Source organism: Phalacrocorax aristotelis, chromosome 3 (genome assembly GCF_949628215.1).
Source record: "Phalacrocorax aristotelis chromosome 3, bGulAri2.1, whole genome shotgun sequence".
NCBI lineage: Eukaryota > Metazoa > Chordata > Aves > Suliformes > Phalacrocoracidae > Phalacrocorax > Phalacrocorax aristotelis.
This window is the reverse complement of record NC_134278.1, coordinates 52,294,251-52,311,704: the sequence shown is the minus strand read 5'-3', so window position 1 is coordinate 52,311,704 and position 17,454 is coordinate 52,294,251. Positions and strand designations below refer to the sequence as shown.

At 42.7% G+C, this 17,454-nt stretch overlaps 1 protein-coding gene across 2 annotated transcripts in view; it reads left to right on the top strand.

Moving 5' to 3' along the window:
- FYN (FYN proto-oncogene, Src family tyrosine kinase) overlaps nt 1-17,454 on the top strand; it is a 143,699-nt gene that overhangs the window by 113,405 nt on the left and 12,840 nt on the right. The window contains exons 8-13 of one of the 2 annotated variants that reach the window (XM_075087461.1): nt 1,338-1,487; nt 4,745-4,909; nt 5,386-5,541; nt 9,197-9,376; nt 11,140-11,216; nt 11,320-11,473. In XM_075087461.1, coding sequence (XP_074943562.1) covers nt 1,338-1,487; nt 4,745-4,909; nt 5,386-5,541; nt 9,197-9,376; nt 11,140-11,216; nt 11,320-11,473 — 882 coding nt within the window. The remainder of the gene's footprint in view (nt 1-1,337; nt 1,488-4,744; nt 4,910-5,385; nt 5,542-9,196; nt 9,377-11,139; nt 11,217-11,319; nt 11,474-17,454) is intronic. The other variant, XM_075087460.1, reaches the window with a different exon arrangement.

Sequence of the window (17,454 nt, the reverse complement as noted above, 5' to 3'; positions counted from 1 at the left end):
TTGTCTGCTGGTGGTTTTCCTTTCTTGCCCGTAGCTGACATGGTTACCAGTGAAAGCAGCCCAGGCTCCAGAAGGAGGACCTTCCTGAGATCTCTGCAGCTGACAGTTACCTCCTGTTGGTTTTTTTTCCCTTTTTAATGTCTGAATTACCTTTGAGTAATATTCGTCTGAGCCATGTGTGAAAACTTGTCTTCTCCACTGCCTTTGAAACAGCCCTGTTTTTGCTCAGGAACTGCATTATCCTTTAAAATGTGGCTTTGCTTTTGACACTGTAAAGAACCAACATGTGGGTGTCACTGTATGTAGAATAGGACTGTGCTTCAAATTAAGACACCTGAATGTGCAGGTCCCCATGTAGGTGGCCATGGTCCTTTTACAATCAGCAGTAAGCTGGTGTTCAGTTCAAATGCCCACAGCTGCAGACACCTAGTGCTCAAACCTGCATTACACTATCGACATCTACAGTGCCCTAACATTCATGGAAACTAGACTGGGATTCAGCTGTCCTAATGGGACCAGAAGGTTATGTGTGGGCATCTAAACCAAGCCCATGGCCCACCTGCAGAGAGCCACCACTACACCAAAAACCAAAATCCAGCCCCTCAACTGAGGTTCCTTTACCTGGCCATTAGCATCCGGAGCCATTTGAAATGCGTGCGGGGCATCCACTTGGATCGGACAAATGTGACAGCCTGTGGAAAAACTGCCAAGTCCTGGAGCGTCTCACATGGCACTTAACCTCTGTGTTTGGGCATCTGAATCCTGATGGTAAACTCTAAAGCTCCAGCGTGGATTTGGAAAGTAAAACATCCAGTTCTTGCAGATCTCCTGGTGCACAGTCTTGGTGTAGCACCACCTTCCAAAGACTGTGATGTACAAAGTATGCTAATTTGCTTGGTTAATGTTTATAAAGAAGTTTGGGATCTGCCTGGGTAACAGCACTACACGTATATAAAGTCATTATCTCCAGTGATTCCTGTGAAAATCTTGATATTTTCTGCCCACTGGCATTTACATGAAGTAAAATATGTGCAGTGTAAACTGATACTTAGAACAGGAATAGTCAATTTAGCAACCTGAAGCAGTAAATGTTAAAATGTGAGTTTTCATTTACACAGAAGTCCTGATTTCTTTCTAGAAAAGTGTGAAAGGGATGTGGTGTGAACATCATAAGATTTCTGTGGTACTTACTTTAGATTCACTTGTTCTTTTTCAAGGTACACTAAGCATTTTTTTGGAAGCCATTTCTCTTCCATTTTATAACAACTGACCAGCAAACCAAAGTCTCTGTGTCTAAAAACTACTAACAATGTTTATTTCTCCTTTGCTTGGAACAGGTGCCTATTCCCTGTCTATTCGAGACTGGGATGATATGAAAGGAGATCATGTCAAACATTATAAGATTCGTAAACTTGACAATGGTGGATATTATATCACAACTCGGGCACAATTTGAAACTCTTCAACAGCTGGTTCAGCATTATTCAGGTAATTTTTCAGATAATACACAGCACTCTGAAGTATTTTAAAACAAAAGCCTTAGCTGCTGAGCTGATGTATGTGTAAGACGCCCTAAAGAGTCATTTGAGCTATGTCGCTTCCTTGTTGTAATGCATCTTCCATTATCCCTTTCCCATTACAGTTATAAATGGCTTTGAGTGCTGTTCACAGTGTACAGCAGCAGAGCTTTTAAAAGCTGGCACTCTACTGAGGTAAAGGTTTTGCCTGCTCTCCCTTTTCTAAGCAAACAGAATTACTGAATTTGACTTGCACATCTCAAAGCATGAATTCCCTGTGCATAAGCAAGTGCTAATATGTACTATTTTGGAGCACACTGTTGCTAATAAAGCAAATAGGGAATTGCATTGTGGAATTCAGTCACCTAAAGCAATGACCAAAAGGTTTGCATATATTACCTGGCTCAAATTTTCCCACTGGATTTGTGTTCAATGTGCAAAGTATTAACATTTAAATTGTAATCAGTCTAATTTCAAAAATAAATACAGCAATATGGGTGTTGCTTTATGTACACTTTGTGTCCATCGACCAAGCTCTTTTTTTTTTTTTTAAATTCCTGTGATTAAAATGTGGCATGCACTATTCAACTCAAAAATGCATCCTGCTGTCACTGGCGGTTGGTGAACAACAGATACAACTTAAAAGCCCCCAAACCTCTGCATAGGAGAACTGTGTAGAGAATTATGTAGAATACTGCTGTGCTTCTCAATATGGTCATTTTTTAAAGCAGAAATTTGTATTTTGAATTATTTTGCTTTTTTTTCCTTACTTTATCTTTTCGTAATATTAACAGATGGCACCAAATGCTCACCGCTCAAAAACTTCTCATAATTTTTACTTGGGAAATCAACTTCTCTGTGGGGTGTTTTTCTGTATTCTTTGTATTCTGTCTGCTGTATTCTTATGCTATTCATACTAGACATCTGGCTGTCTTCTCCGCCCAATTTCTGAGGGGTGTATGCTGCCTGGGAGAATTTCTAGTTGTTTCTGGTGACTACATTAAACTAAGCTCAATAATGTATAAAAACTTACACCTAAGGATGATAATTTTCAACCCCACTATACCAGCTGGTATATGTCAACTTTTAGTTTCCTGTGGGCAAATTATTTGAGTGATGTATTTTCCATACACAGATGCAGAAACAAATAGATCTTGAAACAGCCATTACTGTGCAACACAGAGGTATAATCAGTAGGATCCAGGTAGGGTAGCTCAGGAGGGCATGTTACAGACCCACACGCCAGAGGTTTCACCTGTGGTCTCCCAGACCCAGCTGAACCCAGAAGCCCTCATTCCATGCCAGCCCCGGCTAACTCAAATCATAAAGGCTGCCTCTAAAGGCCTGCTCTGCACTCTGGCATGTGGGAGGTAGTTTAGCGCAATGCCTTGAGAGTGCCTAGGTTTACTTCGAGGGAGAGCTCAGAGGTGCCCAAATGACTCTGTAAATATCAGCATTGTTCCTGAAGAGCCACTGCTGAGGCTGTAGGCCAGTGCCTTCACAGAAGGACAGGTACGCTCTGCAGCCCACCCTTCAGCCCTCATGCCATAGCTGTCCAGGCTGGAGGACCCGTCCTGTCCAAGCAGCTGGAAACCAGGCTTCCCAGGAAGACAGTGTGCAGTTTGGTCTCATGTAAGCTGTCCTGGGTCAGGAGTTGGAAGTACAAAGTATACCTTTGTGCAGACACAGTGCAGGTGTCCCTGCGCTGCGCTCCCATTGCACGGCCATGTACCCTTATTACCCAGACTTCCCTCTTATCCCAGCCCCTTCTTACCTGGATAATAAAGTTAACTGCAGTGTCTGGACTTTCACTGATGAGATTTAGAAATGAAAAATATTGAGATCCCCAGGGTGTCATGACGTCAAACAGAGGCCCAGTAATGGCACGTCTGAACCATTCGCCCAATCCCTAACAGCCAGCCTGTCAAGCTTAAGCTCTTGTGTGTGCAGTCTAGGCTTAACTGTAGCACCCACATGCCAAGCTTTTTTTTTTTCCCAATTAAAGAAAACAAGGTCTTAATAACCTCCAGTTTCTTTCTGCAGCTGTCCAAACTCATAAGGAAGCTTTCCAGATTCTATCCATATTTTGAGTAGTCCCTATCCTAATGTATCCATTGGAATTATCTTGGAGTAAGATACGCCAACTGATCAGCTAATCTTCCCTGTTTTGTGGTCTTTGTTGTCTTGCTATAGGAGAGACAATGAGGTCCATGCCAGGATATCTCTAGGGACTTCTCCACCATCCCACAACATTTGTGCTGAGGAGGCAGAGCTTGGTGTTGCAAGGAGCTTCAGTACTTGCCCACTTTGTGATGCTGAAACAAGCTGTTCACCTGCCCAGAAAGAAATCTTTCACAGGAGCATAGGAGAATAAAGATTATATTTGAGTCTGAAATACAGTTGCAGTTCCCCACCTTGTTCTGCTCTGCTGCACCTGTTTTAAGATACAAGTCGCCGTGCAAGCTTTATATTGTAGGCCACTTTGTGCTGCATAGTATACTACACAACAATATGTGTGTGTATAAATATATTTTTATATATATCATTGTTTTAATCCTGCTAAAATATCTTGTGACTTTTGTCACAGTTCAGTCTTCTGTGAAGCTTTGCAAGAGATAAGTATAATAAATCTGCCCCCAACAACATAGGACTGGCTACATACCCTAGTAAAGATTTGTCATAGAAAGCATGGCAGAAAAAGTCTTTTACAGGACACCTACAAAAGCATCTTTTCACAGAGTAGAATATAGAAAATAACTTTTCCCAGGATACCTAGGAAAAAATTAGGAAAAAGTCTTCCAAATTTTCATGGCTGTGATTTTCAGAAAAAGTGAATCTTCTCTGTGTTTCCTTTACTCAGTACGGAAACAATCCAGTTTGTGACTTACAGATGATTTTTAAAAAGTTATACTGTGCTTTAGTATACCAGTTCCTTGCAAAGTTATCTTAACACAGCATTGTGGGAGAAGGGAAATCCTGAGTCCACAAGAGAAATCATCGGCCGTCACCTTCCATTCCAGGCTGTGGAAGCAGAGACTAAAATATTTCCTGTTCTGTCTCAAATGAATATGTTTCAGTGTTCAATTTCTAATCTTCCAGGATGCTTTGTGGTATGCAACTAACAGCTGTTGTGAGTAGCATTGTTTTTATGCTTACTGTTTTTGTTTCATGTCACACTTTTTTTTCTTTCCTCTCCTTTGCTGTTGGCTTCACTTCTGGCTCCATCAGAGAGAGCTGCAGGTCTTTGCTGCCGCTTAGTAGTCCCCTGTCATAAAGGAATGCCAAGGCTTACTGATCTGTCTGTCAAAACCAAAGATGTCTGGGAAATTCCACGAGAATCCCTACAGTTGATCAAGAGACTGGGAAATGGGCAGTTTGGGGAAGTATGGATGGGTATGGAGCAAAATAATTATTCTAAAATAGCTCTCTGTGTGGGGATTACACTATAAGATGGAAGGTGAAAATGTAGGACACTGTGACCCACAAGAAAAAAAAAAGAGCAAAGCTCAAACTGTTAGGAAAAATGTCTTTGGAATCATGATTTGACCTCGAAATTCTTTAGTCTTCAGCTTTCACTGTAATTGATGGCAAAAGAAAACTGAAATTGCATGTTTCCTCGGAAGGTTTCGATTTTGACAATTACCACTGTCTTAATAATAAATCAAGACTCACAGAGTAATGTATTAATTATACCAAGGAGCCTTTTTCTACAAGCTAACAAAAAAGTCTTTACGTTCAGTATCCAAAAATCAGTGTTCGCAAATGAACTTTAATGCAGCACTGAGAGACAAGTCACCTTCCATCTTTCTCAATGCATGCATAATTTTTGATTATAAGTGTGTTTTTTTTATTAATTTCCTCTCCTATAGAGAAAGCTGATGGTTTGTGTTTTAACTTAACTGTGATTGCTACGAATAATACCCCACAAACTGTTGGATTGGCTAAAGATGCATGGGAAGTTGCACGTGATTCATTATTTCTGGAACAGAAGCTTGGTCAGGGGTGTTTCGCTGAAGTGTGGCGTGGTAAGGCAGAGAATATATTTTGCTTTGGATGGATCTTTTAAGGCCCTTTTGGCAGAAATAAACATTTCAAGTAGAGATCTTAAAGCTAAAAGACCAGAATAGTTTGAAATGTTAGTCTATATCACCTAAAACAGACCTAAATACAGTAGTCCACGGGGAAACTTCCTTTCACTTGCACACACCGGTATGAGAAGTTAGGGCATTAAACTTCATTAATTGCATTGGGTTTATTTGGGTGACTACACAATTGCTAGGTATTAAAATAGGAATTATGCTAAACTTGTAAGGCAGAATGGCTAACCAGAAATTAATCTGGTAAGTAGACATTTTTTTTTTCCTCGTGTGTTTTAGCACTGGTGGGGTCAGACCCTGAAAATGCTTCCATCCACTATCCCAGTTATAACGGCAAATATCAGGAAGCTAACATTGTCAATCTAGCTTTCCCATGCATCCACTTCTGCAGGCATCCAAAAGTCTGTTTTGAAATTTCTATCTGCAGCAGAACCCTGTAACTCGATATAGAGACCAGGGACAATAGAGGCAAGACTTGGCCAGCCCAGCTGAACTCCCACTTTGAAGTCCAGAAATATTGGCATTTTCCAAATCCACTGACATTGTTTTCTGCTCACTTGCCAGCTTTACTTACTGCTCCCCACTCTATGGGCCTCATTCTTTTAATGACTATAAAACAATAGCAATTTAAAATATACATAAATCTTGGTATTGCTATAGCATTGAAACACAATATAGTTGCCATTTAATGAGAGGTGGGCTCAGTTTTTGTGCCAAATTGCATTCTGTGTAGTCTTTTTAAAATGGCCAATTCAAATAAAGAAGCACTATATGTTGCTTCTTCAGAAAAGTTTGGTGGAGCAGTTTGGCCTCTCTTTTTGTTAGAGTGGCACAAAGGTATGTGCAACCAAAATAACCAGCAGGCTGTCCTGGGTTCTTGCAGCTGTTTTCCGATGCAAGACTACAGCGAAGAGCATGGCGGGAAGTCTGTGAAATTTATAGAATTTATAGACTAGTAATATAGAAATTTATAGAATTTTACAGAATTACAGTTGACCTGTTGCAAAGAAAGCTACCTATATTTTCTGTTGGCATCCCCAGCTAGCTGCAGTTTCACCTACTTCTTCTCCATGTTAAACACATGCAAGGGTTTCAAGTTTATGTTAATACTTAGTGGTCACCTTTGTGTGTTGTAGATCTTAAACTGATACAGTAAGCTAAAGGAGCAAATGCAATTTAAAAAAAAATCTATGAGAAGTAAAGTGCCAAGTACCAGTACCAAATATATCAGAAATTAAAAAATTATTATTACAATTATGACATTATGTTTCTTAAAGTAATGTCTAGTAAAAATATGTTAACAGCCCTGAAGCATTACCAAATTGGCATAGATTAACACAGTAAAAATTAATTAAAAATGCATTAAATAGTAGCCAACTACATATGGGAGGAATTCAGAGGGAGGTCGATGCTAATTTTCTATTAGAGAGAAACATACCAAACCACAAGAAGAAAATTTAACAATTTAAACTGAAATCTGGGCTGAGAGAAAAAGTTAACCTTTTTGTTTGATTTTCTTTTTTTAACTGGAGAAATTCATAAAAGTATTTAAAAATAGAACTGCTGAAAATGCTACATGGTAATAGAACAAGTCCTGGGATTTTTATTAAGGCAATGCAAACAGGTAATACACACTTAATCCTGTTAACACACCAGGTAAAATCCTAGTTTATTAATGCCAGTGACAGAAACCCTGGTGCTGGTGAAACTAGGTTTTCATTCCTTGTTCACATAATTTGTGGTACCTCTGCAAAGCAGCTGTGACTGACAGCACTCTGTGGTCCAGGGCCTCAGCAGATCCAGATAAAACACACTCCCTTTCACCCATCAGAAAAGATTTTGGCCACCCTGCTTGAAATTCGGAGGCGAAACCACATCCTTCCCAGCTTACACAGGAATGCCACTAAAGCAAAGTCCTGCTTCAGTTCTGATTTGAAGGACTGAGTGAAACGAAGACCTCAGGCACACTGGTGTAGCAGTGGTAGTAACCCACGACGTTACTCCACCACCGGTAGAGGTGACAGCATGTGGCACTTGGATGGCAGAGGAAAATCATGGCATATTGAAAACCAAACTTGCACTGCACACTTTTGGCTAATATGTGCCTCAAGCCTCCCTCAGCCAGCCTCGTGTGTTGCTGCAGGGGTTGCCCTGTAAGTGAGGGACGACACAGGCAGTGGCTCCCCCACCGCTCCTCCCCTGTCCTCAGCTAGGTGAGGTGGCACCTGCGACCTGACCACTTGCACAAAAAACAATCCAGCTCATTTTATGCTCTGGCAGGTTGCAAAAGCTCATGGTGAAGTTATTTTGGCTTAACCAGTTCTCATGCAGCAGCTGAGCCCTGGTAACAGTGAATGTGCTTTTAACAAAGACAAACCAGGCTTATTCTACATGTTACCTTTCTTGATGTCATCTTAATTTATAGAGACTAGATCTGAGTCTGAGTCTTCATGTAATTTGTAGGCCTTCTGCTATCCTCATGCTTAAGTGCAGAGGAGTAATTTTTACCCAATGTGATTAATTCCGAAAATCATTTAATGTGGTTTTGCCTTATCACACAGCAGCTCCCTATCAACAGATCACAGGTCCCATCCAAAGCCATTTCAGCCCTGGCTCTGGAGCAGGGTTCTGTCAAGTCTGGGCAAGGGACAACCAGAAGGCACTAGGAAAGTGATATTTCTGCCCATTTTAATTCTCCTTCCTTTCCCTTCCCCAGTCCCCCATCCCAAAAAAAAGCCATTAACATTGGTAGGTGCTTTGTTTTGGTTTTTTTCTTTCCAGTCGTCCTTTTCCCCTTTGCAAACCCCCAAGTGAAGCCCTACCTCTTGTGGGACGCCCTGAGTCAGCCTTCCCCAGCTCTCTCCAGGTCCTTGCACAGGCTTTCAGGTGTTACAGAAGGCTTGGTAGATGGCTGAAAAATTATGCAACTTTTCTATTTCAGTGCTGACCACAAGTAAAGAACAAAGTGAAGTGGACAGGATCCACCTCATTTTCAATAAGCAGCTGCTAGGCTTCTGGGGATGAGGAGGGAAATGAAAAAGACGCATTTCAGTTTGGAAACACGCCTGTGTTTCTCAAATGAAATTGATTCAGAATTTGTTTCCCGGGAATTTTTCTTAGTATATGTTTTTTTCCTCTGACTCAGAACAAAAACAAGATGTTAAAATGCCTTGCAAATGGAAAGTTTGGGTTTGACCAGTTTTGTTATCCAAATCTGTGACTGGAGCTGTGTTGTCTGTAGCAATTACTTGTTAGCAAGGGAATACATGAAGACGGGTTTCAGCACTCCCGCGTTTCTTACTCAGAGAAGGTTTCTGTGGACATCAGTGGAAGCATTGTCTGAGTAGGACAATGGCGGTTGTGCCCCAGTGCCAGTGGGAGTACTATTTTTCAGTATAATAGAAAAAGACTAAAATATGAGGGAGATGTGGGAGGAATGTAATGATAAGGCAACATGGGAAACCACACTTTAAAAAAATTATTATATTAAGTGTCCTTGCTAGTTTATTCCTTGGTTACATTAGGCATCAGGCAGGAAAAGGAGCAGAAGATGTTTAATCTAACTAAGTGTCTGTGCTTTTAGGTACGTGGAACGGAAATACTAAAGTGGCTATCAAGACCCTGAAGCCTGGCACGATGTCACCTGAATCCTTCTTAGAGGAAGCCCAAATCATGAAAAAGCTAAAACATGATAAATTGGTCCAGCTTTATGCTGTGGTATCTGAAGAACCTATCTATATTGTCACGGAGTACATGAGCAAAGGTGAACCCAGAGCTGCTGCCCTTGATAACAATATTTTTTCTTTGTTGATGCTCATTGGGGATACTGAGGGGAGTGCAGTGTGATGCATGAGCAGCATGTGAGGAAGGAGAGAGGGAACAGGAAACCAAATTCACCTCTGGTTTCAGAAGAGTTATAAATTCAACTCCGAACTGGGCCTAACACCTGAAAACAACTAGATGGACAGAGAAAATTTGCACTAGGTGGGGAGGGAAAAGTTGGTGCAACCTAACTGCTTCCAACTGCATCAGCATCTAAAATCCCCTGACAAGGGGAGATTTGCATTTTCTAGGTTTGAATGATGTTACATGCTGCTTCCCAAGATCCTAGCTTTTCCTGGCATCAAAGAGTTCATATGGCATCTTCTTTCAGTATTTACTCCTTGGCCTAAGATTCTGCTTCTTCTTTTAGCAATCGTGAGTTCTGTCACTTGCACCTCACTTTCAGAGCACAGCTAAATTTTCAGTCCACCCCATTTATCATTTTAATATGTAACTTGGACATATGATTCTTTCCCTCCTCTTCCCCTTTCCCTTTCTCCCTTCTCTTTTTGTCAAGCTACTTAACTGGTAACGATGTAGTAAAATGAGAAAAGGAAAACTTTTCCTTCCATCAGATCTCCAGCAGGGGTGCTGAGAGCAGAGCGAAAAATCTGCTTGTTTTAGAAAAGCAAATGAACCAAATAGGAAACATAAGTTCTCACAGGGAAGTTTCATTGTACATTGGAGGATACACTCTGAAACTTTAAGTGCATTTTTTCAGTCTATTTGGAGTTGATTTTTATTTTCCTGGCAGGTGCCTGCCCACCTCCCTCCTCAGAGGCATCCAAGCCCTGACTAACTCACACTTTAATCATATGTCTCGGTGACAACATGTGCTTTTTCCCCTTTAAAAAAAAAAAAAAAAGAAAAAAAGACTTCTCAAAATCCTTCTGAAGTATGTGGTTTAGTTTGGCTTTCTTTACTAGTTTTTACAGTAACATTTTACATCTTTGGATCTGAGCTTGAGGCTGACAATTTATCAAGGGAGAAACGCCTAATCATCTGTCTTTTCCCCTCATTTATTAAACCAATTCACTGACCTTATTTAAAGGAGACTGCCACACTTCTCTGTTTGAATACAAGATTGGGAAGCGAGCTATAGCATCCTAGGCTTTTTTTAAAAGCTACAGGGAACCTCCTTGCTTCCCCTTGCAGAGGGGAGCTACGTCCTTATTGCTTTTGCTAAAATTGCTTTCATTTGATCCCTGCTTTGTCTTCTCTAGTTTTGCATAGTGGTCTTTGAAAATTAATGGTTCGTGCTACATTTAGTTATGAGTTACCTAGAGAAGGAGCACTACTAATTTCTAAGGAAAATTAGCCTTTGTTAATGCTAGCCCCTTTGGGCTTACCAGGCTCCAGACAGACCTTTCTTTCGGAGCAGGTTGAGCTGGGATCTGACTTTTTTCCATAGCTTGTGTGGCTTGGAATTCAGCTGATGCTTTGAAGCGAGCTGGGGCCTTTAGAGAGCAGCAGGTACGTAGTTTCAAAGAGCACTGGAAAAGTTAGGAAGGATCAGCCAATCTTAAAGAAGAGTGAAACAAGCATAATATGAGAATTCTAAGATATTGTGGGGTTTTTTTAAACTGTCCACGAGAGCTTGAAACGTTGCTGTCTTTAATATTGCACATATCACCGCACCTCCATCCTGATGAATAGCCATTGTTTCCCTAACATCTCTCTATTGTGTCAACTTTGCACTTGCAGGGAGTTTGCTAGATTTCTTAAAAGATGGAGAAGGAAGAGCTTTGAAGTTACCGAATTTGGTGGACATGGCAGCCCAGGTCTGTCTTCAGAATATTGAGCACTTAGGTGTATATGCTTTATAGCCCGCGTATGTCTGAGTTAATTCTGAAATGCACCGATTGTGTTTCATGCTTCTCACAGGTGGCTGCAGGCATGGCGTACATTGAGCGAATGAATTACATACACAGAGATCTGCGGTCTGCAAACATTCTGGTGGGGAATGGCCTAATATGCAAGATTGCTGACTTTGGATTAGCAAGACTGATTGAAGACAACGAATATACGGCCAGACAAGGTAGATACAGCAGCAGGGGTAGCACTAAGTGTCATTCTTGTGACAGGGGAAAAGTGGAATATGGCTTTAAAAAGCTCTCTCTCATATGTTTTGGTGTTGCTTTCAGTATACCCTGAACTGATATTAACTCCTAGCCCAGAACTTCACTGATGAATGCATGTCCTAAAGAGATCATCTTATTTAGTTGTCTTCCCTTTAAAAACTGACCAAAATGAAACAAAGATGATGAGTGAGAGCACAGGTGGGTGATGTGACGGTAAAGACAAGATCCTCGTGCTGCCATAACAAAGAGGATACTTTTACTTATCAGCCTTGAAAGCCTGAATGGGGTAATCCAGAAAAGCCTATGTAAGCTATTTCTTTTGTAGTGTGCCTTCTAGTATTTACTGACCACTATCGACATTGCTGTGCTATTATTTTCTTTATTTCAAACAGCTCAAAGAATTGTGTGTCGATGCAATGGAGATGTCTCTCTGAGCACTATGTTTTCTTTGGGAACTTACAAAGTTACTTTAATAGGAAAGACATTTTCCAGTGCCACACAGAGTGCTGGGCACAGCCAACCACTGATACACTATAAAAATGTATCAGAGTATTGTAGCTTTTTTTAAAAAGCATGTGTGTGTTCAGACTGAGCCATGACACAGGCTCTTTGTAGTTAGTCATTCTTTACAAGTCATGCTTACTTGTCAGATGTTGGTCCAAGTTTGCAGAGCTACGGTTTTGGGCTTTTCTGTTGGCAGTACATTGGTAGTGCTTGCTCAATATGTGTCGGTAAATACCGCTCTGTCCATTTCAGTGCCAAAACCAAGGAGTGTCCCATTAAATCCTGTCGTATGTCATCAGAAAGCACATGTTGGTGAAGTACTTCATAACCTGCATTTACCCTTTCCTGTTGTGAGTTTTCTTCTCTTGACCAGGAGTCCCTGTTTCAGCATGGATTTTGCCATTAATTCTTAGGAAAGAGCTAACCTCTTTCTGTAACTTTCAAGTGTTGACAGAAGGAACCAGGGAGTTTCCAGCATGCCTTGCCTTGGCCTGGGAGCAGCAGCTCTCATGCCATTCACACCCCTCTGAACTGCTGTCAGCAGTACCTAGTCACAGGGATGTGGACCATGGGCTGCATCTGCCCTAAAAGTTGCCTGCTTCACATTCAGACAGCGAGGCCTGATTATTTGCGGGGGGGGGCCTTGAAGAACCTCTGGTAGGTACTAATGCAGAGAGTTAACCACTGTTGATTTCAGCCTGAGGGTGGGAATTGCTGCTTGCTAGAAAAAATAGCCTTGTGTTGTTTTTCCAAAGCAACAGGAGTGTCTGCAGGCTCTGGTAGACAGAAAGCTGCCTGCTTGCCCTTCCCCTGTGTAAAAAAAGAACAGTTTTCCTTGAACAAAGCAGTCAGATCCAGTCTGCAAAACGGCTTTGAAACACTGTCCTATATTATCTCCGTTTCTGTCTGGTGTACTGCCATGTCTTTTGTTCCCTTTGGAAACAACCCAACTTATAGTTTGACATGACTAATTATTTGTTTTAATAGACAAGTATGTGACCTACTTCTGGCCAGATTTCTTCAGGCTCCTGATACCTAGGAAATCCTCTGATGACCTGTTTGCTTCCTGGTTTAAGTCTCTCAGAATAGTTGTGCCCTCTTCACATGTTAGAAAGCTCTGAAAACCTGTCTGACTGATGTTGATGAGAAGGTTAGATTTTGTAAGACAATAAAAATTATTGGATTTTGGGTGGGAAAACTTTGAGCTGAGAAAAGCATAATGCTGAGACTGGCAGGGAGAGGGAGTGTAGTCCTGGGTATCTCCTGCCCGTCTTCCATGGCAGAAATCACTTGTATTGTGGAAAAAAAGGCAAGGAAGGGAGTAGTAGTTTGCCTTTTAACTTGCATCGCTGATGACCAGGAGATCCGAATCACGTTCGCCTGGCTTCATCTCATGGTGCAAGTATGGAGAAGTCACCCATCCTTCCCATACTTCAGGGCAATGGACAGTACTTCCTTCCTCGACCTCAGGGTCAGGCTTAAGTCCTTCAGAGCTACAGAATTCCTTAAAAGGAGACACAAAGAGCTGTAATCACAGGCATCCTGTAGAAAGGTTTTCCTACTTTCTCTAATGTTTTTCTGATCCTTTCTTAAATGGTAGCTTATTCTAGGGAGGGGTGCATTTTTGACCAAGCAGCACTCTCAGTTTACATTTCATTATAATTAACCTGGCTTCCAGGCCAGTTGGGCAGCCAGGGTGAGCCTGGGACCTTCAATTTATTGAGGTTTATTGGTTTCTAATGGGCCACTGAAATTTTTCTTCAAGTGGGATTCAGTCCTGGTTTGTTTGGTTAAACATTTGAGCATTGCTTGGTGGAGACCACAGTATCAGAAGGAAATGGTTGCCTCTGCTTGTTTCCCATGACCTATTACTTCAGCCTCCAAGGGGATGCATCTGGGGATTGCTCTGTTTATCTAGCTGACTACTGCTTCAGTGGGAATTTTGACACAGGAGGAGAGCCTGGCCAGCAGAGGGGAGGGGACGGGGAGCGCTCCAGACTGGCAGCTCCTGTGGGGTAAAGGAAATGTTTTGCCTTATGAAATCTGAAGATTAAAGCCTTTGGTCACTCTCTCCTCAGCGGTCGCCCTTCTCTTGGCTGAAGTGTGTTAATATAGAGCTCGTTGTCGGCATGGGGCAGAGGTGGTTTTCTCCAGTCTTGCTTGATCTCCTGCTCCCTTCCCCCACTGTCACTTTTGTCTCCGATTAAATATTTTGAAAGGAAACAGATGGGGATGCTTTGAGCCTCAGCAGGCTAGAGTGCAGGATTCCTGAACCTGTATGGGTATTACTTAGCCTGGTGGTAACGTTTTACTGACCAGTTTATTTTCTTTTTGATTTGAACAAAGGGGGCCTGACTGCTCCTGATTTATGAGAGGTAAATAAAAAGTGGTTTGTTGTCTGTACTGCCATTTCTCAGCAATCGTCAGGAAGGAAAGAGATGGTCACGTCACTAATGATTTAAAATGTGTGACTAGCAGCTATACACTGCCATTAAATAATACAAAAAAAGTTCTTGGCTTGTAATGAGCATTTGGCTCCTCTTGCTTTTGGAGGAAGTGAGTAATCAAAGGGGAAAAACATGCCTATTACGCCCATTTTAAAGGCTGCACTGGTGGACTGTATTGCAGCCTGCACCATCAGGGGCCTGCTTCTTTTGGCTGTTGCTGTTGCAACATCTTCCCACACACAGAGTGTCAGGCATTCAGTCTCGCTTCCTCCATCAGTGATGATGCTTGTGTCAGTCCTGTAAGGCAAGCCTTAAAAGCTCTGGTATCCTACAGGACAGAGAGAAACTTCCCATCACCTCCAGCACAGGATTTCCTATCCAATTCTGCTACCCTTACATTGATCTGGTTCACAGCTACGTGGAGTTTTGGCCAAGCACATGGCATTTTTGTGGAGAGTGCTGAGTGCTCCACAGAGTTGCTGGGGAAGAGTTGTTACTATTCTAAGCAGTAGCAGCTGATACAAATTTAAAATTGCCTTAATAAAAAAAGAGCACAGTTATTTTCCAGGCCTTGTTTCTACTGCATACACTGGCAGCACTTGCAGCAATGCTGCTCCAAGCACACATGAAACAATAAGGATCTTTCTGATGCCTTCCAGACAAGTCAGAGCTATTTTGGGAACTCCAGTACGTGTTTGTAAACTCTCAGATCATTTTTGCCTCCTTAACACTTAGAAATATCTCCTTCCTGCCCTGCTTAAAAACAAGTGATGCTTCATATTTTGATTTCCTAGAAATGAGCAGGGATTTTCTCCCCCTCCAGGCTCTCCTCAGCCCTTTTGTAGAGACTTGGCTCCCAGCTCACCAGCTAATCAAATCTCTCTTGTTCACGACTGACTGTACTGCGAGCTGTAACGTCCAGGGCTTTGTTCTTGCTCTTTGCCTGCCATTCCCCAGGCAAGCCGTGGAATGGATAGGAGGAAGGGCTCTTGCTTCCTAACAGCCAGCCCCCGGGGTCCCAGAGGGGGATCACTCATAACCCTCCTACAGAGATGCCATCTGTTCTGTGAGAAGGAGCGTGGCCAGGTCAAGAGGAAGGGCGAGGGGAAGGGGGGCGTGCAGGCAGAGGGCAAGAGCGGTGTTTAGACCCACAGTTCCGCCCCTTGTCCCCCGCTTCCTGGGCAGGGGTCAGCCTGCAGAGCCTGCTTCTGATCGCTGATGTTTTGCGAGGCTTGTAATTTCATGTTCGTTCTCACAGCACAAAAAATGTAATTGCGCAGTCCCTCCCACACAGCATTCATCATCGCCTACCAGGGCTGACTCGTTTCCTGTTACATGCTTGCTTCAGCACTTCGTTTTTACCTTTTGTGGCTTTCCCTTTCCAGCCCCAGGAGCAATTCTCTGCTGCACTATGTTCTCTTGCTAACCCAAGAATTCCCGTGGTTTTGGAGCCTTAGAGCTTGGGGTGCTGCATTTGGTTTGGTTTTAAGATACAAGAGGTAGCAGCTTTGTAGCGTTTCCGGAAACAGGATCATTATCAAGCTGGCCATGGCTCTGGGACATGAATTTCAGAGGTTTCTGCTTCGTCGAGATTTAGATCTGAAAAAACATAGCTTTGAGGGATTTTCACTTGCCTCAGAAGAAGCCATGCTGAGAGTTGTACGTCAAGGTCACTCAATTATCGCAGCCCCCTTCGCTCCTTCTGATCACGCAACCTGCTTGTAGCCAACAAAGAATTAAAGCAGGGCCATGGATTGATTTTTCTCAAGGAAATCCTCCTGGGAGATAACCTGTGTGAATGCCTGGGCAGAGCCGGGCAGAGGTCCCAAGAACAGAGCTGAGCCTTGTAAAAATCCTCAGAGGTAAGAGGCAGAGCCGGCTGCCCTAACAGTAAATTGTACGAACAGGTTTGGCTTGATGTGGTTGCAAGCAGTGCAGAAACCCAAAAAAGGCTTTCCCCAGGCTGAAATGTTTCAAAAAAAGGGACAGAGATAAAAGCTGCAGATTAGTATCTCGCTTTGGGGCAAAGGCAGGCCATCCTGACCTAAAGAATGCAGTGCACGGTTGGTTTGTACACATGGAGTTACTGGCCTGCTAGTTTGTAATAAAACGAGTCCCAGCAAAAAAAAAGATAAATCCCCCACACTGATGTAAAATCTGCCTTCAAAGTAGGAGATAGGCTGCCTTGTCAGCTGGGGTAATTCAGCTTATCAGATTTATTGACATGCTTGTCAGTAATATGCATTTTATCTGATGATCTGATGCTGTAATTTGTTTGCAGCACAAAGTCAGCTTGTTTAATAAGCTGCTGAGGCCTAGGCAGAGGGAGAGCATGGGTTTTTTAATCAGTGTATCGGGAAGAGAGTAAGCGCAGAGACTGTCGATCAGGAGCCACGCGCAGCATCTGGTCTGTGCGATCATTTTGTTTAGCAGTAGCAATCGGGAGGCTTCGGAGCAGTGCTCAACACGTTTGGGGATTTTTGTGCTTCCACAGAAGTGCACTGCCTGTGTCTCCAGCGTCAGACATTAGATGGGAGGCAGCACCTCGGGGGATCCTTGTTAGACACACGCACACATGCCCCCATTCACGCAAGCTGTGTGTGATCTCCTTGTGTTACGGCAGTGCACGTGTTGTACCTGCAGCTGTGCAGTTGGCCAACCTGGTGCGTCCTCACTGGTCTCTGCACTCCCCTTACTGATGGCTCTGCCATACTGGGTTGCAGGCTCTCTTGGACCTGCATGCATTGCATGGCCAGAAAACCATTAGGCAGGGCTCTGTTAGCGACCTGTCTGCCAACCTTGTCTTTCCCTCCTCCCATCTATCACTTCAAACTAAAGTTCAGGAAATAGTGCACAAAGTGCAGAACATGTGATTTTTGTATGAGTTGTTTTAGCCAGAGAATCACCCCCAGCAGGAGAAACATAGAAACGTAATGACTAGCTATCCTGTCATCAGAAAATCCACAGCACAGCCGTTTGTCTTCTCC